At 41.7% G+C, this 22,783-nt stretch overlaps 1 protein-coding gene and 1 non-coding gene across 2 annotated transcripts; one reads left to right on the top strand and one right to left on the bottom strand.

The window, feature by feature from the left end:
* The first annotated feature begins 1,340 nt into the window (after window positions 1–1,340).
* On the top strand, window positions 1,341–14,252 carry LOC139405903 (uncharacterized). The gene is made up of 6 exons (XM_071148347.1): window positions 1,341–1,371; window positions 9,209–9,334; window positions 9,447–9,489; window positions 9,780–9,815; window positions 10,020–10,052; window positions 13,876–14,252. The coding sequence occupies exons 2-6, from the start codon at window positions 9,212–9,214 to the stop codon at window positions 14,250–14,252; spliced, it is 612 nt and encodes a 203-aa protein (XP_071004448.1). The 5' UTR covers window positions 1,341–1,371; window positions 9,209–9,211.
* Window positions 14,253–14,868: 616 nt separating this feature from the next.
* On the bottom strand, window positions 14,869–14,942 carry trnaa-ugc (transfer RNA alanine (anticodon UGC)). The gene has a single exon. It is a non-coding gene; the product is annotated as a tRNA-Ala (tRNA).
* Between the last annotated feature and the right edge of the window lie 7,841 nt (window positions 14,943–22,783).

Genomic DNA, 22,783 nt, shown 5'->3' on the forward strand with positions numbered 1-22,783 from the left:
CCCTGAACACACCATACCCACTGTCAAACATGGTGGTGGCAGCATCATGGTTTGGGCCTGCTTTTCTTCAGCAGGGACAGGGAAGATGGTTAAAATTGATGGGAAGATGGATGAGCCAAATACAGGACCATTCTGGAAGAAAACCTGATGGAGTCTGCAAAAGACCTGAGACTGGGACGGAGATTTGTCTTCCAACAAGACAATGATCCAAAACATAAAGCAAAATCTACAATGGAATGGTTCAAAAATAAACATATCCAGGTGTTAGAATGGCCAAGTCAAAGTCCAGACCTGAATCCAATCGAGAATCTGTGGAAAGAACTGAAAACTGCTGTTCACAAATGCTCTCCATCCAACCTCACTGAGCTCGAGCTGTTTTGCATGGAGGAATGGGAAAAAATTTCAGTCTCTCGATGTGCAAAACTGATAGAGACATACCCCAAGCGACTTACAGCTGTAATCGCAGCAAAAGGTGGCGCTACAAAGTATTAACTTAAGGGGGCTGAATAATTTTGCACGCCCAATTTTTCAGTTTTTGATTTGTTAAAAAAGTTTGAAATATCCAATAAATGTCGTTCCACTTCATGATTGTGTCCCACTTGTTGTTGATTCTTCACAAAAAAATACAGTTTTATATCTTTATGTTTGAAGCCTGAAATGCGGCAAAAGGTCGCAAAGTTCAAGGGGGCCGAATACTTTCGCAAGGCACTGTAAAAAATATGGCAATCTTTGATGTTTTGGCATCCAGGTCTAAGAAGTCACTTTCTGAACACTTCTACAATGGGCCAGTATGGATGAAAGGTTTCGTTCATATCAAAAGGGGTGCTGTCAAAAAGTTACTTCACAACTGTACTTGATCTACAGTATTTCATAAAATAATGGATAAAATACCTGGGTTTATTGATGATTTAATTTTTATTTTTTTTGTCATAACAAAAAAACATGTTAGAAACGCAGAAGGGAAATCAAATAAATCATAGCCTGGGTGACAATCTGTTTCTGCTCTTTTGCCAACTTCTTATGGACTTGTCATGCCTGGCTTGACAATGGAGTAGGCATAAGCATAAACCAGGCTAAAATACATTTTCATACAAGAATATGACATCATCAGTTGCTAATTTACCAGTCCCAGGGTCAATGTGACCAAAGTCTACCTAGACTTTGAGGTGGTTGTTTTAGTCCATGATGCTTTGCTTCACTTCCTCCTTTCTTTCCAACCACAACTCACAGTGAAGAAAAAAACTCCATCGCATCGAGCCTCAACTCAAGTGAAAAAGGGGGGAAACCCTGTCTAAAGAACATGTCTCTGAAATGCAGCATGGTATGCAGCAGACAGATTTGTTTGTACAAGGACACTACAAGACACACTAGGTGAGTTGAGATCCTGGTCATTGTGTTTCATTTTATTCATATCAAGCTACTCATTTATTTATGATGGATATGTAAATTGTGGTAACATAGAATTGTGGACAGTGGACCATTGTATTAGCAATACTTTTTCATAATGTCACGCCCTGACCTTAGTTATCTTTGTTTTCTTTATTGTTTTGGTTAGATCAGGGTGTGATTAGGGTGGTATGTGTGTTTTTGTCCTGTCTAGGTTTTTTTTTGTATATCTATGGGATTTTGGTATGTCTGGGTAAATGTAGGTCTATGGTGGCCTGAATTGGTTCCCAATCAGAGGCAGCTGTTTATCGTTGTCTCTGATTGGGGATCCTATTTAGGTTGCCATTTCCCATGTTGGTTTTGTGGGTTATTGTCTATGTATAGTTGCCTGTGTCAGCACTAGTGGTTATAGCGTTATTGTTAGTTTGTTGAACTATTCTTTGTTTAATAAAGAGGAATGTATTCTCGTCACGCTGCACCTTGGTCTCCTCGTTACGACGAACATGACACATAATGTGAAATTCCTAATCTTAGACTAAATTATAGGATGTTTGGATGAGGAAAATGTGACACAATGTAAAATCACTTGGTGATGACAGCAATGTCCGATTTATCATCACACAGTAATAGTCTAATGACTCCACAGTTATATTTGATCTAAAAACGGTGGCTGTTGTATGAATATTTAGGGGTATTTTCAATAATGATACTGTAATAGGATGGACCCAGTCTCATGTCCTATACCATATGACAGGTAATGTGGTCAAATTGATCATTGCCAGAATGTTTTCTCACTCACTATGCATACCTTCACAATTACTTGTGTCTTGTGCAAGTGTGTAACAGGAACAAATATAAGCACCCCCCAAATTATTATTATTATCATTATCTTGACTATTGCATTCATGTCCTTCTGAACATACCAGATTACACTGCATGACAGCCGTAATGTCTTGTCACAGTCACACAGTACATACCACTCTCTGCATGTCTACTACAAATTATTTTATTGTATTTCTCTGGTAGTAAGTTCAGGTATCACATTTACAGTCACTGATGTTATTGTTTGAGCCAATACAAGTAGCAAACCACACTTCACATAGGGCAGCATTGTAGTTCAAGAGGGGAATAACCTGTATAGGTGAAATCTTTGTTTTATTTATTTTTAGGGGACAATGCACATTAATCAACATCAATATTACAATAATGCAACATCCATGTAAATGTGCCGGGGTTAGCCGAAAGATCATTTGCACCCGTAGTCCAGGGACAATTACACAGTACACATACTCACTAAAACATTACAAAATACAAATACATTACATCCAATAATATATCATTCTAACGACAACAACAACACTATCATCAGCTGTCGTCTTACGTATGAGGAACCACAGATAACTCATGTGTACAGGCGTGGATAGATTTGAACCATGTTTTCAATTCAAATGTAAAAGTACAATAATCAGTGCAGCTTCTCAAGTCCATGGGCATTGCATTTCAGTATATTGTAGCTCTAACAGAGAAGGCCGATTGACTGATTTTACTGTGTCGAAAAGGGACAAAGCAATCCCCTCTAGTTACTGCCCTTGTTATCCTGGAGGTGCTTTCCTTGAGCATGATATGCCGACATAGGGGTGAAGGGGCAAGACCATGTAGGAACTTAAAGACAAGGCTTCAAAATCAAATCAAATCAAATTTGAGTAATAAATAAATAAATAATTTTAGCATAAAAAAAATAGCATATATACAGGGGGGTGCCGGTACAGAGTCAATGTGCGGGGGCACTGGTTAGTTGAGGTACAGTGCCTTGCGAAAGTATTCGGCCCCCTTGAACTTTGCGACCTTTTGCCACATTTCAGGCTTTAAACATAAAGATATAAAACTGCATTTTTTTGTGAAGAATCAACAACAAGTGGGACACAATCATGAAGTGGAACGACATTTATTGGATATTTCAAACTTTTTTAACAAATCAAAAACTGAAAAATTGGGCGTGCAAAATTATTCAGCCCCTTTACTTTCAGTGCAGCAAACTCTCTCCAGAAGTTCAGTGAGGATCTCTGAATGATCCAATGTTGACCTAAATGAATAATGATGATAAATACAATCCACCTGTGTGTAATCAAGTCTCCGTATAAATGCACCTGCACTGTGACAGTCTCAGAGGTCCATTAAAAGCGCAGAGAGCATCATGAAGAACAAGGAACACACCAGGCAGGTCCGAGATACTGTTGTGAAGAAGTTTAAAGCCGGATTTGGATACAAAAAGATTTCCCAAGCTTTAAACATCCCAAGGAGCACTGTGCAAGCGATAATATTGAAATGGAAGGAGTATCAGACCACTGCAAATCTACCAAGACCTGGCCGTCCCTCTAAACTTTCAGCTCATACAAGGAGAAGACTGATCAGAGATGCAGCCAAGAGGCCCATGATCACTCTGGATGAACTGCAGAGATCTACAGCTGAGGTGGGAGACTCTGTCCATAGGACAACAATCAGTCATATATTGCACAAATCTGGCCTTTATGGAAGAGCGGCAAGAAGAAAGCCATTTCTTAAAGATGTCCATAAAAAGTGTTGGTTAAAGTTTGCCACAAGCCACCTGGGAGACACACCAAACATGTGGAAGAAGGTGCTCTGGTCAGATGAAACCAAAATTGAACTTTTTGGCAACAATGCAAAACGTTATGTTTGGCGTAAAAGCAACACAGCTGAACACACCATCCCCACCGTCAAACATGGTGGTGGCAGCATCATGGTTTGGGCCTGCTTTTCTTCAGCAGGGACAGGGAAGATGGTTAAAATTGATGGGAAGATGGATGGAGCCAAATACAGGACCATTCTGGAAGAAAACCTGATGGAGTCTGCAAAAGACCTGAGACTGGGACGGAGATTTGTCTTCCAACAAGACAATGATCCAAAACATAAAGCAAAATCTACAATGGAATGGTTCAAAAATAAACATATCCAGGTGTTAGAATGGCCAAGTCAAAGTCCAGACCTGAATCCAATCGAGAATCTGTGGAAAGAACTGAAAACTGCTGTTCACAAATGCTCTCCATCCAACCTCACTGAGCTCGAGCTGTTTTGCATGGAGGAATGGGAAAAAATTTCAGTCTCTCGATGTGCAAAACTGATAGAGACATACCCCAAGCGACTTACAGCTGTAATCGCAGCAAAAGGTGGCGCTACAAAGTATTAACTTAAGGGGGCTGAATAATTTTGCACGCCCAATTTTTCAGTTTTTGATTTGTTAAAAAAGTTTGAAATATCCAATAAATGTCGTTCCACTTCATGATTGTGTCCCACTTGTTGTTGATTCTTCACAAAAAAATACAGTTTTATATCTTTATGTTTGAAGCCTGAAATGTGGCAAAAGGTCGCAAAGTTCAAGGGGGCCGAATACTTTCGCAAGGCACTGTAGTATGTACATGTAGGTAGAGTTAATTAAAGTGACTATGCATAGATGACAACAGAGTGGCAATGGTGTGGAGAGGGGAAGGGAGGGGCAATGTGAATAGTCTGGATAGCCATTTGACAAGATGTTCAGGAATCTTATTGATTGGGAATTCATGACTAGGGTGTCTATAGTCTTTTACAATTTTCAGGTCCTTCCTCTGACACCGCCTGGTATAGAGGTCCTGGATGGCAGGAAGCTTGGCCCCAGTGATGTACTGGGCCCGTTCGCACTACCCTCTGTAGGGCCTTGCGGTCGGAGGCCGAGCAGTTGCCATACCAGGCAGTGATGCAACCAGTTAGGATGCTCTTGATGGTGCAGCTGTTGAACCCTTTGAGGATCTGAGGACCCATACCAAATCTTTTCAGTCTCCTGAGGGGGAATAGGTTTTATCGTGCCCGCTTCACGACTGTCATGGTGTGCTTGAACCATATTAGTTTGTTGGTGATGTGGACACCAAGGAATTTGAAGCTCTCAACCTGCTCCACTGCAGCCCTGTCGATGAGAATGGGAGCGTGCTCGGTCCTCTTTTTCCTGTAGTCTACAATCATCTCCTTTGTCTTGATCACGTTGAGGGAGAGGTTGTTGTCCTGGCACCACACGGCCAGGTCTCTGACCTCCTCCCTATAGGCTGTCTCTGTGTTGTCGGTGATCAGGCCTACCACTGTTGTCATCGACAAATTGAATGAGTCGTGCCTAGCCGTGCAGTCATGAGTGAACAGGGAGTACAGGAAGGGGCTGAGCACGCACCCCTGAGGGGCCCCTGTGTTGAGAATCAGCGTGGCAGATGTGTTGTTACATACCCTTACCACCTGGGAGCGGCCCGTCAGGAAGTCCAGGATCCAGTTGCAGAGGGAGGTGTTTAGTCCCAGGGTCTTTAGCTTATTGATGAGCTTTGAGGGCACTATGTTGTTGATCTCTGAGCTGTAGTCAATGAATAGCATTCTCACATAGGTGTTCCTTTTGTCCAGGTGGGAAAGTGCAGTGTGGAGTACAATAGAGATTGCATCATCTGTGGATCTGTTGCGGCAGTATGCAAATTGGAGTGGGTCTAGGGTTTCTGGGATAATGGTGTTGATGTGAGTCATGACCAGCCTTTCAAAACACTTCATGGCTACAGATGCGAGTGCTACGGGTTGGTATTCATTTAGGTAGGTTACCTTAGTGTTCTTGGGCACAGGCACTATGGTAGTCTGCTTAAAACATGTTGGTATTACAGACTCGGACAAAGAGAGGTTGAAAATGTCAGTGTAGACACTTGCTAGTTGGTCAGCGCATGCTCGCAGTACACGTCTTGGTAAACCGTCTGGCCCTGCGGCCTTGTGAATGTTGACCTATCTAAAGGTATTACTCACATCGGCTGCGGAGAGTGGGATCACACAGTCTTCCGGTATAGCTGGTGCTCTCATGCATGTTCCAGTGTTATTTGCCTCGAAGCGAGCATAGAAGTAGTTTAGCTCATTTGGTAGGCTTGTGTCACTGGGCAGCTCTTGGCTGTGCTTCCCTTTGTAGTCTGTAATGGTTTGCAGGCCCTGCGACATCCGACGAGCGTCAGAGCCGGTGTAGTACGACTCGATCTTAGTTCTGTATTGACGCGTTGCCTGTTTGATGGTTCGTCAGAGGGCATAGCAGGATTTCTAATAAGCTTCCGGGTTAGAGTCCCGCTCCTTGAAAGCGGCAGCTCTAGCTCTTTGAAAGCGGCAGCTCTAGGCTTGCATCTACAAGAAAAACTATGTGAACCCTTTGGAATTACCTGGATTTCTGCATAAATTTGACATAAAATTAGATCTGATCTTCATCTAAGTCACAACAATAGACAAACACAGTGTGCTTTAACTAATAACACACAAAGTATTGTATGTTTCTTGTCTATATTGAATGCATAATTTAAACATTCACAGTGTAGGTTGGAAAAAGTATGTGATCCCCCAGGCTAATGACCTCTAAAAGCTAATTGGAGTCAGGAGTCAGCTAACCTGGAGTCCAATCAATGAGACGAGATTGGAGATGTTGGTTAGAGCTGCCTTGCCCTATAAAAAACATTTATGCTATTCACAAGAAGCATTGCCTGATGTGAACCATGCCTCAAACAAAAGAGATCTCAGAAGACACAAATCAGAAGATTTGTAAGACACGGTAAGACAAATTGTCTATAATTGGAGAAAGTTCAGCACTGTTGTACTCTCCCTAGGAGTGGCCGTCCTGCAAAGATGACCGCAAGAGCACAACGCAGAGTGCTCAATGAGGTTAAGAATCCTAGAGTGTCAGCTAAAGATTTACAGAAATAATTGGAAGATGCTAACATTGTTGCTGACAAGTCTACAATACATAAAACACTAAACAAGAATGGTGTTCATGGGAGGACACCATGGAAGAAGCCACTGCTGTCAAAAAATAAACATTGCGGCACGTCTGAAGTTCTCAACAGCGCACCTGGATGTTTCACAGCGCTACTGGCAAAATATTCTGTGGACAGATGAAACTAAAGTTGTGTTGTTTGGAAGGAACACACAACACTATGTGTGGAGAATGAAAAGGCACAGCACAGCACACCAACATCAAAACCTCGTCCCATTTGTAAACCATGGTGGAGGGAGCATCATGGTTTGGGGCTGCTTTGCTGCCTCAGGGCCTGGACAGCTTGCTATCATCGACAGAAAAATTCCTTCCCAAGTTTATCAAGACATTTTGCAAGAGAATGTAAGGCTATCTGTCCACCAATTGAAGCTCAACAGAAGTTAGATGATTTAACAGGACAACAACCCATTAGACAGATGTAAATCAACAACAGAATGGCTTGAACAGCAGAAAATACGCCTTCTAGAGTGGCCTAGTCAGTCCTGATCTCAACCCAATTGAGATGCTATGGCATGACCTCGAGAGCAGTTCACACCAGACATCCCAAGAATATTGTTGAACTGAAACAGTTTTGTAAAGAGGAATGGTCCAAAATTCCTCCTGACCGTTGTGCAGGTCTGATCTGCAACTGCAGAAAATGTTGGTTTGAGGTTATTGATGCCAAAGCAGGGTCAACCTGTTATTAAATCCAAAGGTTCACATACTTTTTCCAACCTGCACTGTGAATATTTAAACGGTGTGATCAATACTGGGGCGGCAGGGTAGCCTAGTGGTTAGAGCGTTGGACTAGTAACCGGAAGGTTGCAAGTTCAAACCCCCGAGCTGACAAGGTACAAATCTGTCGTTCTGCCCTTGAACAGGCAGTTAACCCACTGTTCCTAGGCCGTCATTGAAAATAAGAATTTGTTCTTAACTGATTTGCCTAGTTAAATAAAGGTAAAATAAATAAAAAAAATAAAGAGATTATAATTGGAGTCTTGAATTAGAATCTCATTAACCTTTAAATCAGGATGTTTTTTTGGACTTTTCAGCTCCTTTCCCTGTTAGTTTGTTGAGATTTTCCCAAATCACTTTGACATTTTCTTTTGCTTTATTGATCACTCTAAGAAAGAACACTGCTTTTTTATATTCTTAATTACCTTATTTCTCAGTGATGCAAATATACATCTGCCATCATTCTTACCAGACTTCAGTGCTTTTTTTAAGGAAAAATCCCGTTCTCTCATCTGCCTCCAGAGGTCCTCGTTGAGCCATGATAGAGAGGTTTTCCGTCTTGGCTTTACGTTGAAATTTCCTAGTAAAAGAGGTATCCATGTTGTCAATAGCTGACAGAAATGTTCTGTATCCAGACTCTGGGTCTTCATTGCTTAACAGATCAGACTAGACAATTTGATTTATAGCTACATCGTAGTTTCTCTGCTCACTTTTCTGGATTTTTATATCGTACTGTTACACATTAATATGGTTCTTAAATCTCTTTTTTGTGATATTTCTATCCACCAATGTAACATTGTGGTCAGATATGCCAGTTGGTAAATTACTGGACTTAATTATTCGATCAGGTCTGTTAGTAAACACCAGATCAATTTGAGTCTGGGATGACTGTGTTACTCTGGTAGGACCTTGTATTATTTGAGTCAGGTTGAAATAATCTGTGATCTCTGAGTTTTTTCCAGCAAATTTTGTTTTCCCAGTTTACATTGAAATCGCCCATGAAGATAATCTCCTTCTTATGATCACATTCTTTAAACATGGCATTTAGATGGTCAGTGGGGTATAATCTAAACTAAATGTTATTCAGAAGGCAGCCTATTGACTAATGTTGATGTGCTCAGACTCAAACAGTAGCCTATGGTGGAAGATCTACAACCCGCCTGCTGATATCTATTCTAGACCCTTCAGATCTGCAAATGTAGGATTATATAAGGATTAGGGCCGATGGGAAGTGGAATGGAGTGAATTGGGACGGGTCTCAGTGGTTTGTGGTACGTGTATGTTTTTCAGAGGATGAAGAGTCAACAGCACACCTCCAGATACCTGCTGCTCCATGTGTGGTGCGGGTTTCTCACAGTCGCAATGGGGATTATGGTCGCAGTTCTCACAACAGTGCAAATAAGCTCACATGACAAGGTATGTCCAATTATCATCAGTGATAGCTAGACTCAGATATGATGATGATCATACATACACGGGTAGAATGATGATGATCTCAAGATGTCACTATGTAATTTCTCTCTCCAAGAGTAATTTACCTGAATCAAAGGAGGAAAACCAGCACCCTCCAAGTAAGTTGTACTGGGTTACACATACTGACATTAATAGTTTTTTCTGTTCTGTATGTCATTATATTGACCAAGGCACTGTAATATAATTCCTATCTCATATTAGACATTCTACAACAGTATTATTATTATTATTATTATTTTTTAAACAGGCAAGTCAGTTAAGAACAAATTCTTATTTACAATGACGGCCTACCAAAAGGCCTCTTGCAGGGACAACGGGGGCTGGGATTTTTTATATAGTTTTTTATATATATATGACAATGACTTGAAATATTATTTTTCTTTTGCAGACGGCAGTTTTCTGGCTCAATTGAATTCATCAAAGGGTAAGTAAAGCATTGCTATTTCCATTTCTGATTATCAATGAATGTCTAATGTTTAAACAATACATTGTGTGCAGTAGAATTCAGGTCAATTGTGCATTTTCTGGAGAAAGATGGCCTTGTAAGATTGCACAAGCAGAGAGTAACACGTAAACTTTACAAGATAGATCAAAACAGGAAAATGAATGGGCTTTTTTTGCTTTCCAGCTCCCAGTCCCTCCTATATCCAGCTGACCATGGGTAAGCTAAACACTTTCTTTCCTAGTTTCTAGGTAAGGACTTTTGGGCCTAACATTCCATGCTTGTTGCAGTTTCCTTTTTACATCCTAAGTTAATGGAATGCATGAGTTAACATTGGAGCTTCTGCAGTCTGTCTGAACTTGTCAGTTCCACTAAACAAGACTAGGGCCCTGTACACACTCAGGTTGTACAACTGATCTAACACATTTGACACCTAGGTTGTGATACACACCTAATATTTATATGATACACTGGAGAGTGTGTCTGTAAAATACACTCACCGGTCAGTTTATTAGGTATTAGTAGTACCGGGTTGGACCCCCCTTTGCCTCCAGAACAGCCTGAATTCTTCAGGGCATTCTACAAGGTCTCGGAAACGTTCCACAGGGATATTGGTCCATGCTGAATGCGATGGTATCACGCAGTTGCTGCAGATTGGACGGTGGTACATTCATGCTGTGAACAGTCCGTTCCATCTCATCCCAAAGATGCTCTATTGGGTTGAGGTCTGGGGACAGCACAGGCCACTCACTCAAGTAAACTGAACTCGCTGTCACGTACCAGGCAATGTTTTTCCACTCTTCAATTGTGATCGCGTGCCCACTGGAGCAACTTCTTCTTGTTTTTAGCTGATAGGAGTGGAACCCGGTGCTGTCATTTGCTGCAATAGCCCGTCTGTGACAAGGATCGATGAGTTGTGCGTTCCCGAGATGCCGTTCTGCACATCACTGTTGTACAGCGCCATTATTTGTCTCTTTGGAGGAGGATTACTTAAGATACTGTTTGAAGAGGTAGGATTTCAGATGTTTTCGGGAAGATGGGCAGGTACTCTCCTGACCTAGCTTCAAGGGAGAGCTGGTTCCACAATTGGGGTGCCAGGACAGAGAAGAGCTTGGACTGGGCTGAGCGGGAGCTGCCCTCACGTAGGGGTGGGAGGGCCAAGATATACAGTATAACATGCTTACTAACATGCTTACTCACCATAAGCAGAACATATTACTACACAGTCCAATGTAATTGTATGTCTCTTATCAACAAGATGTTATGCCTCTTTATTAATCAGAAAATTATATTTATGTATTGAAAACATTATGCAAATATTCTATCTATTCATTAAACATTAAGCTATTGTGAGGGTAGGTGTATTAGTGTGAGGTTCAAATGGTAGCTGTACAATCACGGTGTGCTCAGAATGAGGTATAGATTTAGTTCCACCAATTTTTCCCTCATCATGCGCTGTGGCCCCCCCGTCTGCTCCTTTGTGAAGTGAGGTTTAAGACCCACAATCAACCCATCTACTATAACTGCTTAGATGTGGGCATCTACTAACCCCAACACAATGCTACAATTACTGTCTGTGAAAATACGTTATCATTTATTTTACGTACAGTGCCTTCGGAAATTAATTCAGACCCCTTGATTTTTTCCCACATTTTCTTACGTTACAGCCTTATTCTAAAATGTATTACATAGTTTTTTCCCCCATCAATCAACACCCAACACCCCATAATGAAAATGCAAAAATAGTTTTTTTGGAAATAATATCACATTTACATGATTATTCAGACCCTTTACTCAGTACTTTCTAAGCACCTTTGGCAACGATTACAGCATCGAGTCTTCTTGGGTATGACGCTATAAACTTGGCACACCTGCATTTGGGGAGTTTCTCCCATCCTTCACTACAGATCCTCTCAAGCTCTGTCAGGTTGGATGGGGAACATTGCTGCACAGCTATTTTCAGGTCTTTCCAGAGATGTTCGATCGGGTTCAAGTCCGGGCTCTGGCTGGACATTCAGAGACTTGTCCCGAAGCCACTCTTGAGTTGTCTTGGCTGTGTGTTTAGGGTCGTTGTTCTGTTTGAAGGTGAACCTTCACCCCAGTCTGAGGTCCTGAGCACTCTTGAGCAGGTTTTCATCAAGGATCTCTCTGTACTTTGCTCCATTCATCTTTTCTTCCTCGATCCTGACTGGTCTTGCAGTCCCTGCCGCTGAAAAACATCCCCACAGCATGATGCTGCCACCCCCATGCTTCATTGTAGGAATGGTGCCAGGTTTCCTCCAGTTGTGATGCTTGCAATTCAAGCCAAAGAGTTAAATCTTGGTTTCATCAGACCAGAGAATCTTGTTTCTCATGGTCTGAGAATCTTTAGGTGTCTTTTGGCAAACTCCAAGCAGGCTGTCATGTGGTGAAGTGCTGCAGAGATGGTTGTCCAACTGGAAGGTTTTTCCATCTCCACAGAGGAACTCTAGAGCTCTGTCAGAGTGACCATCGGGTTCTTGGTCACATCCCTGACCAAGGCCCTTCTCCCCTGATTGCTCATTTTGGCCGGGCAGCCAGCACTAGGAAGAGTCTTGGTGGTTCCAAACTTCTTCCATTTAAGTATGATGGAGGCCACTGTGTTCTTAGAAACCTTAAATGCTACAGAAATGATTTGGTACCCTTCCCCAGATCTATGCCTCGACACAATCCTGTCTCTGAGCTGTACGGACAATTAGTTTGACCTCATGGCTTGATTTTTGCTCTGACATGCACGGCCAACTGTGGGACATTATAAAGAAAGGTGTGTGCCTTTTCAAATCATGTCCAATCAATTGAATTTACCACAGGGGGACTCCAATCAAGTTGTAGAAACATCTCAAGGATGATCAATGGAAACAGGATGCACCTGAGCTCAATTTCGAGTTTCATTGCAAAGGGTCTGAATACTTATGTAAATAAGGTTTTTGTATCTGTATCTGTTTTTGCTTTGTCATTATGGAGTATTGTGAGTAGCTTGCTGAAAAAAAAAATAATAATTTGAATAAGGCTGTAACGTAACAAAATGTGGTAAAAGTCAACGGGTCTGAGTACTTTCCGAAGGCACTGTATACAGAGTTTTAAAGGGGTATTGAAAGTGTAGTTATTCAATATTTTGCCACCTGTCTGTTCAAATATATGCACAAACATACACTATATATACAAACGTATGTGTACACCCCTTAAAAGGAATGTATTCAAGCTATTTCAGCCACACCGTTGCTGGCAAGTGTATAAAATTGAGCACACAGACATGCAATCCCCATAGACAAACATTGACAGTAGAATGGCCTTACTGAAGTGCTCAGTGTCTTTCAACGTGGCACCGTCATAGGATGCCACCTTTCCAACAAGTCAGTTCACAACATTTCTGCCCTGCTAGAGCTGCCCCAGGTCAACTGTAAGTGCTGTTATTGTGATGTGGAAATGTCTAGGAGCAACAACGGTTCAGCCACGAAGTGGTAGGCCTCACAAGCTGACTGAACGGGACCACTGAGTGCTGAAGCGCGTAGCATGTAAAAAATAGTCTGTCCTTGGTTGCAACACTCACTTCCGAGTTCCAAACTGCCTGTTTCAGTATGACAATGCCCACATACACAAAGCGAGGTCCATACAGAAATGGTTTGTCAAGATCGGTGTGGAAGAACTTGACTGGCCTGCACAGAGCCCTGACCTCAACCCCATTGAACACCTTTGGGATGAATTGAAACGCCAACTGCGAGCCAGGCCTAATTGCCCAACATCAGTGCCCAACCTCACTAATGCTTTTGCGGCTGAATGGAAGCAAGTCCCCGCAGCAATGTTCCAACATCTAGTGGAAAGCCTTCCCACACGAGTGGAGGCTGTTATAGCAGCAAAGGGGAGACCAACTCCATATTAATGCCCATGATTTTGGAATGAGATGTTCGACGAGCAGGTGTCCACATACTTTTGGTCATGTAGAGTATATTAACCCATTTATATGATGTAAAGCATTTTAATATTTTATTTTATTCTCTTTTCTTTCCTTCTGTCTCATGAGAAGGAACATTATCTTGGGAGAATGACCATGATGCCCCCGTCTGTGGCTCTTGCTCCCTCGTCCTCCGCGACAACTCTGTCTACATCAGATCTGAAGGCTTCTACTACTTCTATGTCCAGGTCACCTTCACTAGGCACACCGGGGGAGAGGAGAAGAGGAAGGTGACTCTGTTCAAAAATGGCATTCAACATAAGACCCAGCAAAGGAGACTGAGTGAAGCCGTGTATCACGGAGAGAAAGAGTGCACTGTATTCATGTCCAGGATGGTTAAGCTCCAACAAGGTAACAGTCTCAGCCTTGAGATAACATCCAAGAATAATAGTTTTAGGTATGGGGGAGAGAATACCTATTGGGGGGCATATCAGCTCCCCCCATATTGAGCCAACAGACATTGTTATTGAGACTTCGTTCAAGATTGAACCAAAGAAGCTGTTAAAACATTGTTTGTTTTTTTAAAATGTGTGCGTTAGTTACTAAACTGAATTTATTTTGTGAAAACTGTAACTGTTTAGCATATGCATTGTTTGTTTCGCTGAACAGATTTGATTATATAATGAGGTAACAGAATACATCTTCAAACTATGTATTTGTGTGTGTGTGTGTGTGTGATTTCTTGTGATATTAATGGTATCTATCATGATGTGAATAAGTCGATGCTAGCTATTATAGACACTAAATAGTTTTGATATGGAGACAGTGGTCGTGTCTGAATACCCATACTAGCGTACTAAATAGTATGCACAAAAAAAAAGGTTTTATAGTATCTGAAATTTCTAAAATAGCATTACGAATGTGTCATCTAATGTGCGATTTGCGTTGATTCCCACTGTTTATTCATTTTGGTACAGCGCATCAATTTATCTGATTATCAGCTGTTCTACTAGATCAAACAGCGAAATGACTTACAGTTTAAGTATGCTACTGCCACTATTTACTGTTATCATCCATTGTCTATGTTATTTAGCAGTCGCTCTTATCCAGAGCGACTCCCATTCTTCTCCACTGTGGGAATCTAACCCACAACCCTGGCATTGCAAGTACCAAGCTCTACCAACTGAGCCACACAGGAGGTAGCACTTACCACATGGTGGCGCCACCTCACTACAGGCAGATGTCCTTCTCTGTCACTTTTGAGATGGATTCTGCTGCTATCACAGACTCAGCTTATTCAGAGACATGCAAACTAGGTCTGAAAACACCTGTACCTATTAGCATTAGAAAATTTGAAGTAACAGAAACACACGTCAGTGCTGAGTTATCATTGGCCGAAAGCTAACCACTGGGCATTAACATGGTTGGAAAAAAAGATTTGACTAACTTTTAGCCTAAATCCAATGACATGGTGAAATGTTTTGTTGATTTCACGTTGAATTCAGGATAGTTGACAACTCAACCAAATGTAAATCAAAACTAAACATTGAACTGAAGTCAGTGTCCAGTGGGAATGCAGTGATGCTTTAGTTGCCCCTATTACACAGAATAAAGCAGGAACTAGCGATTGATAGCTACTCAAAACAGGAAGCCACAAAGTTGTCGTTGTCAGATTAGTCATAGCTTCTATTCCTCTAGTCATCTCTCCACAGAAATCTGCAATTGTACACACGTATTCACATGTCCGCTACTGTGTTCAACCTCCTCTAACTCTGTCTGGGCTGGGTGTCTCTGGCTCTGCACACTATTGGATTGCATAATACCTGGCAGGCCACTCTTACCATGTGATGTGGAGAAGATCTGTGTAAATATGTAGCTATGGGGCTTCCGAGTGGCGCACCGGTCTAAGACAGTGCCAAAGGTGTCACTACAGACCCTGGTTCAATTCCAGGCTGTATCACAACCGGCTGTGATTGAGAGTCCCATAGGGCGTAGTTGTAAATAAGAATTTGTTCTTAACGGATTGCCTAGTTAAATAAAATATGTAGCCCATGTAAGGAAGTTAGACAAGCAAGCAAACATTTTAGCCAGGTAGCCAAGGACAACAAAAATGTAAAGCGTGTACTGTATGACAGAGTGACAGACCGTTTCGTCAACATGAAAGAGAGGAGGATGGCATTGGCTTTTCTCTACAAGTAGGGTGTCAACATGTTTTTTCTACTTGCACGACACACAGAAATCAGAACCATGGACAGCGACGTCATATGCTTTCTGGACTTCACCGGACAGAGATTGTTCTCTGGTTTTGTGATTAAAACAAAGGTGGGGTTGAATTTATTCTGCCACTGTTTCTTCTTTTTGTCTCGGCCTTAGGCCTATACAGTGCATTCGGAAAGTATTCAGACCCCTTCCATTTTTCCACATTAGTCTAAAATCTATTAAATGAATTGATTTCCACATCAATCTACACACAACACCCCATAATGACAAAGCAAAAACAGGTTTTTAGACATTTTTGCACATTTATTAAAAATAAAAAACATAACTTATTCAGATCCTTTGCCATGAGACTCGAAATTGAGCTCAGGTGCATCCTGTTTCCATTGATCATCCTTGAGATGTTTCTACAACTTGATTGGAGTCCACCTGTGGTAAATTCAATTGATTGGACATGATATGGAATGGCACATACCTGTCTATATGAGGTCCCACAGTTGACGAGGTTGAAGGAATTGTCCGCAGAGCTCAGAGACAGGATTTTGTCGAGGCACAGTGGAGGGTACCAAAAAATGTCTGTAGCATTGAAGGTCCCCAAGAGCAGTGTCCTCATCATTCTTAAATGGAAGAAGTTTGGAACCACCAATACTCTTCCTAAAGCTGGTCGCCCGGCCAAACTGAGCAATCGGGGGAGAAGGGCCTCCAGAGTTCCTCTTTGGAAATGAGAGAACCTTCCAGAAGGACAACCATCTCTGCAGCACTCCATCAATCAGGCCTCGTGTGGCCAGATGGAAGCCACTCCTCAGTAAAAGGCACATGGAGTTTGGAGTTTGCCAAAAAGCACCGAAAGGACTTTCAGACCATGAGAAATAAGATTCTCTGGTCTGATGAAACCAAGCTTGTAGCGTCATACACAAGAAGACTCGAGGCAGTAACCACTGCCAAAGGTGCTTCAACAAAGTACTGAGTAAAGGGTCTGAATACTTATGTAAATGTGATATTTCAGTTTGTTATTTGTAATACATTTGCAACATTTTTGAAAAACCTGTTTTTGCTTTGTCATTATGGGGTAATGTGTGTAGATTGATGAGGTAAAAAAAACGATTTAATCCATTTTAGAACAAGGTTGTAACATGTGGAAAAAGTCAAGGGTGTTGAAAACTTTCCAAATGCACTGTATATCACGGTAGCAAAGTATATAATCTAAAAGGTTACAGAGCAATATGTTAATTATTTTCTGGCTTGGCTTTCCCAGTGATTTTACTATGTAGATGATACTCAACTATTTTTCTTCCCCTTCGGACACCCAGGTGTCAACACACATCTCTGCATGCCTGGCAGATATCTCAGCTTGGATGTCAGCCCACCACCTCAAGCTCAACCTCATCAAGACGGAGTTGCTCTTCCTCCCGGGGAAGGCCTGGCCGCTACAGGGCCTCTCCATCACGGTTGACAACTTCATGGTGTCCCCCGCTCAGAATGCAAATAACCTTGGCGTGACCTTGGACAACACCCTGTCGTTCTCTGTAAACATCAATGGAGTCACTCGCTCCTGCAAGTTCATGCTCTACGGCATTAGTAGAGTATGACTCTACCTCACACAGGAAACAGCACAGGTCCTAATCCAGGCACTTGCCATCTTCTGTCTGGACTACTGCCACTACAATGGTCTTTAAGTCCCTTACTGGTCTTTATGAAAACATTTTCTACAGGACGTTTTGACAACATTCAAAACGTTCCCTTTAGGAAAGCTCTCCTTTCATGTCCTAAAGCACTCACCATTGTCTGAAATGAACTGAATCTACCTCCATCCCTCCTGATTGATGTAATAATTTCAATCAGGTTTGGTGGTGAAACAAAGTGATGTCCTTGCTGATCTGCAATACAGGGATATTTGCTCCTTCTTTCGTGAGAATTTAAGCTATAGTTGATTATCACTTCCTTACTGTTGTGGTTTCCTTCCTGAGCATTTTTTCTTTCGACTCCTGTTTTCAGGACCTACTTCCTGCTTTTCAGTTCATCCTAAAGTACAGTTACATTCCGAGTAGTTGAAATTAATTTATCTACAAGCAGATCATATGAATGAACCACATGACAAATACAGATGATGAGCCTGTCCTTCAGTCATGTGAGGACCATGAGACACAGGATAGGGATGTGTGGTGAGGTCAGTGGCTGGGTAGGCACTGGCTATTATCAAAGCCAGATTAACTCACAAATAAACCTTGATGAAGGCCAAGTCCACTAAACAACAGATGGCTCCAACAACCAGAGGGACATAGGCTAAATTGACAAATGTAAATACCAAATGTAACCAAGACACACAAGTGATAGCCTCTGATGGCGGCATATTTCATATCACCCGACAAAATGACACACTGCTCAACTCAGCTCGTCCATAGACCGATGTAGCGTCCACGGTTACAACCAATAGATGACACAAAAATACCAATATATGGACACATGTCATCCGAATAGTTTGCAATGCAAACCCCATAGCCTTTCATAATGGATTTACAATTCTTCCAATGCACTGTGCCTGGCGCGTGCAACAAACACAAATACATAGTCATATTATGTGAAATATTATTACACATAAATAAATAAGGTTCTCACGAAATGTCCATATCAACAATCGAAATAACTGAAGAATGTGTCTAATCAAAACGTAATTGTAGCTTGATAAATCAAATGCGTCAAAGGGATGTGGTCTATTCTCATGTTTATTTAACAGTAGACTAACCTGCACATTGCTAAGGAAAATGCATTTCAGCCTACCTTTACTTGTAAAGGAAGTCCATTCGTCTGTCCTTCAGGGGAAACCTCTCAGTGACAATATTGTTTATTCTTTTTGAGTTTGAAAAGGCTCTCAGTCTCGATTGGCATGAGGGCCAAGGATGACAAAATGATCAAACCTGGCTTTCATTTGAATACTGATATTGTCCAAAATGTTGTAAAACATTCCTCTCCCTCTCCTCTGCTCCGGTTTGCTGTGTCTGTCAGGCCAAGTGTGGTGTATTTCTCCTCAAACCGATCATAGAAAGTGTCAAACTCTTGTCCCTGGGCATCCACAACTTTCCTTGTTTCCCTGATACATGCGCAGCAGAACCCCATTTTCATTATTTTATTCTGCAGAACACAAAAGAGTGCCTCAGTTAAAGCTGAAAATCTCTCCATAGACCAACAGCAGAAAGCCGGTTGATTCCTTGACAGCCAGGTATCATATCCAGAGGCCATCAGCATCGTTTCTTTGCCCCAATCTGAAGACTTTGTCTCTTCATCTGATGAAGGTCAGGGAGCGCAGATGTTGGTCTCCCTCTCTGAATTTGACCAAGTTTTTCTTAGAAATCCATCTTGGAAAATTGTTGGTGTTCATTTGTCAGGTTGTTTTTGCTTGCTAGCTAGATTTGTTCAGTTCAACGTATGCGAGCTCCAAAATATGTAGACACATCCAGTTGTGTACATTTTACCCCAGGCTTACCCACACAACATGCTTAGACAATATGCATGTGCAAAATATGAAATCCACTCAATGCAACAAATGACAGACTCTGGTTCGATTCCAGCCTGTGTCGCAGCCGGCCATGACCGGGAGACCCATGAGGCGGCGCACAATTGGCCCAGCGTCATCCTGGTTAGGGGAGGGTTTGGCCGACCGGGATGTCCTTGTCCCATCACGCTCTAGCGACTCCTTGTGGCAGGCTAGGTGCATGCACGCTAACTATGGTTGCATGTTGTAAGGTGTTTCCTCCAACACGTTGGTGTGGCTGGTTTCCGGGTTAAGCGAGAAGTGTGTCAAGAAGCAGTGTGGCTTGGCAGGATCGTGTTTCGGAGGACGCATGGCTCTCGACCTTCGCCTCTCCCGAGTCCGTACAGGAGTTGCAGCAATGGGACAAGACTGTAACTACCAATTGGATATCACGAAATTGGGGTGAAAATGGATTTCAATGGATGGGAAGGAAGGCATGCATACTCTGGCGCCTTTCCTGATGTTTTGATGTAGTTTTAGCACATTTTGAGTAGAAAACCAACCAGAATCATTGAGAAAAAATATTAGATTTAAATAAAGAATGTCAATTTTTATAGAATTTTATTTTTTATTTGGCTTTCCGTAACAGCTTGTTAAAAATTAGATACTGTCACGACTTCCACCGAAGTCGGTCCCTCTCCTTGTTCGGGCGGCCATCCACTTTTCATTTTCCATTTGTTTTGTCTTTGTCTTACACACCTGGTTTCAATTCCCCAATTACCTGTTCATTATTTAAACCTCTGTTCCCCCATGTTTGTTTGTGAGTGATTGTTTCTATGTAGGAAGGTCCGTTATTGTTATTGCTCTGTTTTTGTATTGCATTTATTATATGTTGAGTAAAATACGTTTATTTACTCATATCTGCTGTCCTGCGCCTGACTCCTATACACCAGCTACACATAGACTTCCTGACAGATTATCACAGAGTAGCACGACCTACCCTGCCTACCCTGACTGCAAGTCACTGACACTATCATACACTATAACTACTTTACTGTGCTAACTACTAGACAGTGTGTTTGACTGTTTTTGTACACAACAAGGTGACATTATACAGTATGTTGGAATATTTGAGTGTGTGGGCCACAATTTATTTTCCTTCTGCTTACCTCATGAGACAATCTGCATTTAACAACAAAAATGTTTTCAGAACTTTGATAACAATGATAACAATTTTGTTATCAAATGCTCTTTCAGCCAATGGGAGAGGAAACAGAATGAATCACCCCTCTGATGTCCCCAAGGATATGCATCACTACCATCTTAGTACATAAACAGATCGAATAGTAAGAAAAAGCCTGCTTCTCTGTTCCTAGAAGTAATCCCTGAGGTAACTTGGATGGACATGAAATATCCAGTTGGTTCTGTCATCAAGGTCCACGTGATGAGTCCTGATGAGACCTAAATTTGAACCATGTGACCCCAAGCCAAGACCACTGTTCTGGCAGGAGACCCAGCTTTCAGTCACAGATATGTGAATCCAAAGTAGGGCCAATTACATCATTACTTAAGGGTGATGTGAGGCTTTTTATATTTTAGTAATTTAGCATACATGCTCATAAAGAGCAACTGACATTAAGTGCCATGCTCAAGGGCACATCACCAGATGTATCACCTAGTCTGCTCTGGGATTCAAACCAACAACCTTTCTGTTATTGGTCCAACACTCTTAACTGCTAGCCTACCTGCCACCACAAAGTATTTGAGGGCCAGAGATAGTGGTGGGTGATGTTGAGACTTCAGAGAGAGGAAGGGTTGGACCACAGCCCTGCTACAGAGAGGGGTGGAAGGATTGAGGTGAAGGTATTGCTAATAGGGCAGAGGGAAGGGCATCGAGATATGAAGTCTCAGGTAGATGTTTCCTCTCTTTATCACAATACTTGTGTTTGTCACAATCAAAAGGTCTCTTTCTTTCCTCAATAGAATTCAGTATGAGAGGTTCCTGTATTATATTTCAGATGACCCTGAAGTATTACCTAATGCTTCCCTGCTCTTTCCTAGATCTTGCGGTTGGCGTGTATTTGCAGGTAGTCATAGTCTTGGAAACATTGCTACACACTAACATAGGAATACATAAATCAATCTGAGAGATGAATCAGAGGTGAGATCTCAGTTCTTGTCACGGATCCCTCTGGAACTTTCATCATGCACACCTGTCCCCTATTGGTTTCCATTGGGGGGTTGGTTGTTGTTACAATGTCCGTTGGTGCATGTGAGTACCTGTACTGTGTGTTTTGGCTTTCATGCCCTTGATGATTGCGGGTCTCGTCCAGTGTGTTAATCATTGTGCGCGTGTGTATTTATTCGAGGTACTCCTCGCTCTTTTGTTTGGGTTTCAACCATGTGTTTTTGTGACATGTTTGTTTGGTCTTCGTCCCCGTATTACGCATTCCTGCACCTGTCTCCCGACCCTTTATACCAACGTAACAGTTCTCAGGTATTACGACTGAATGACAATACATAAAACACTGTGACAATACTCCAAGCTTCCCTGATGGTCATACCTAATAGTGCTTGTATTTGCACGTAAGAATACATAAGGAAACAGTGACACAGTGCATGTAAAACAGTGTTACGTGACAGTGCTCCAAAACCTGGTCTGGTCACCCCAGTTACTTGTTTTGGTAGACAGCCAAGGACTGGGACTGGGGAAATGTAAATCATCAAATCACAGTTTATTTCAAGTGCATTTAACAAAAGCCTCAATACACTTTACCAAAAAAAGGAGTAAAAAATAAAGCGAGAAACAACAGAGAATTCAAACTTAAGTATAACCACTCTCACATTCATAGACAGAGCTATGATGCTGTTCCATATATTTTATCCAAATTATAGTTTTAACCATGCTTTGAAGGTATACAGTGCTTGTTTATCACTAACAGAAACAGAAATTAGATGACGAAACAATATGCAAATAAAACTCAGTTCAGGTAGTGTATGGGTGATGGAAATCCCACAAATAAACCGGGTTATGCTCCAAACTCCCACAACCAGTCAGGGAGGGCAGCGAAATACAGAAGCCAGATTGGGTCAATAAAGAGAAGTCGAAAACCTGTTTGGGTGTTTGGAAAGGGTTATGTACGAAACCAGTTCTGAAACAAAAAGAGGGATATTTCCAACTTTTGCTTGAGTCTTTTGTTTCTCCTGAGCCTGTCCTTGTGTAGCTTTGAATGTATTGTGATTGTGTAGGTGTAGAAATATTAATTTTACATCCAGTTATTAACAACTTCAGTGCAGCAAGTTCTATGTAATCAATAAATATCATCATTGTTTACTATTTTAAATGTATGACTA

Source organism: Oncorhynchus clarkii, chromosome 3 (assembly GCF_045791955.1).
Source record: "Oncorhynchus clarkii lewisi isolate Uvic-CL-2024 chromosome 3, UVic_Ocla_1.0, whole genome shotgun sequence".
Lineage (NCBI taxonomy): Eukaryota > Metazoa > Chordata > Actinopteri > Salmoniformes > Salmonidae > Oncorhynchus > Oncorhynchus clarkii.

Bases quoted from the DNA above. Each gene is read 5' to 3' on its own strand.
- LOC139405903 (XM_071148347.1), top strand. From the start codon at position 9,212: ATGAAGAGTCAACAGCACACCTCCAGATACCTGCTGCTCCATGTGTGG. The intron at 9,335-9,446 runs GTATGTCCAATT...TCTCTCTCCAAG, and splicing joins AAATAAGCTCACATGACAAG to AGTAATTTACCTGAATCAAA. The intron at 9,490-9,779 runs GTAAGTTGTACT...TTTCTTTTGCAG, and splicing joins GGAAAACCAGCACCCTCCAA to ACGGCAGTTTTCTGGCTCAA.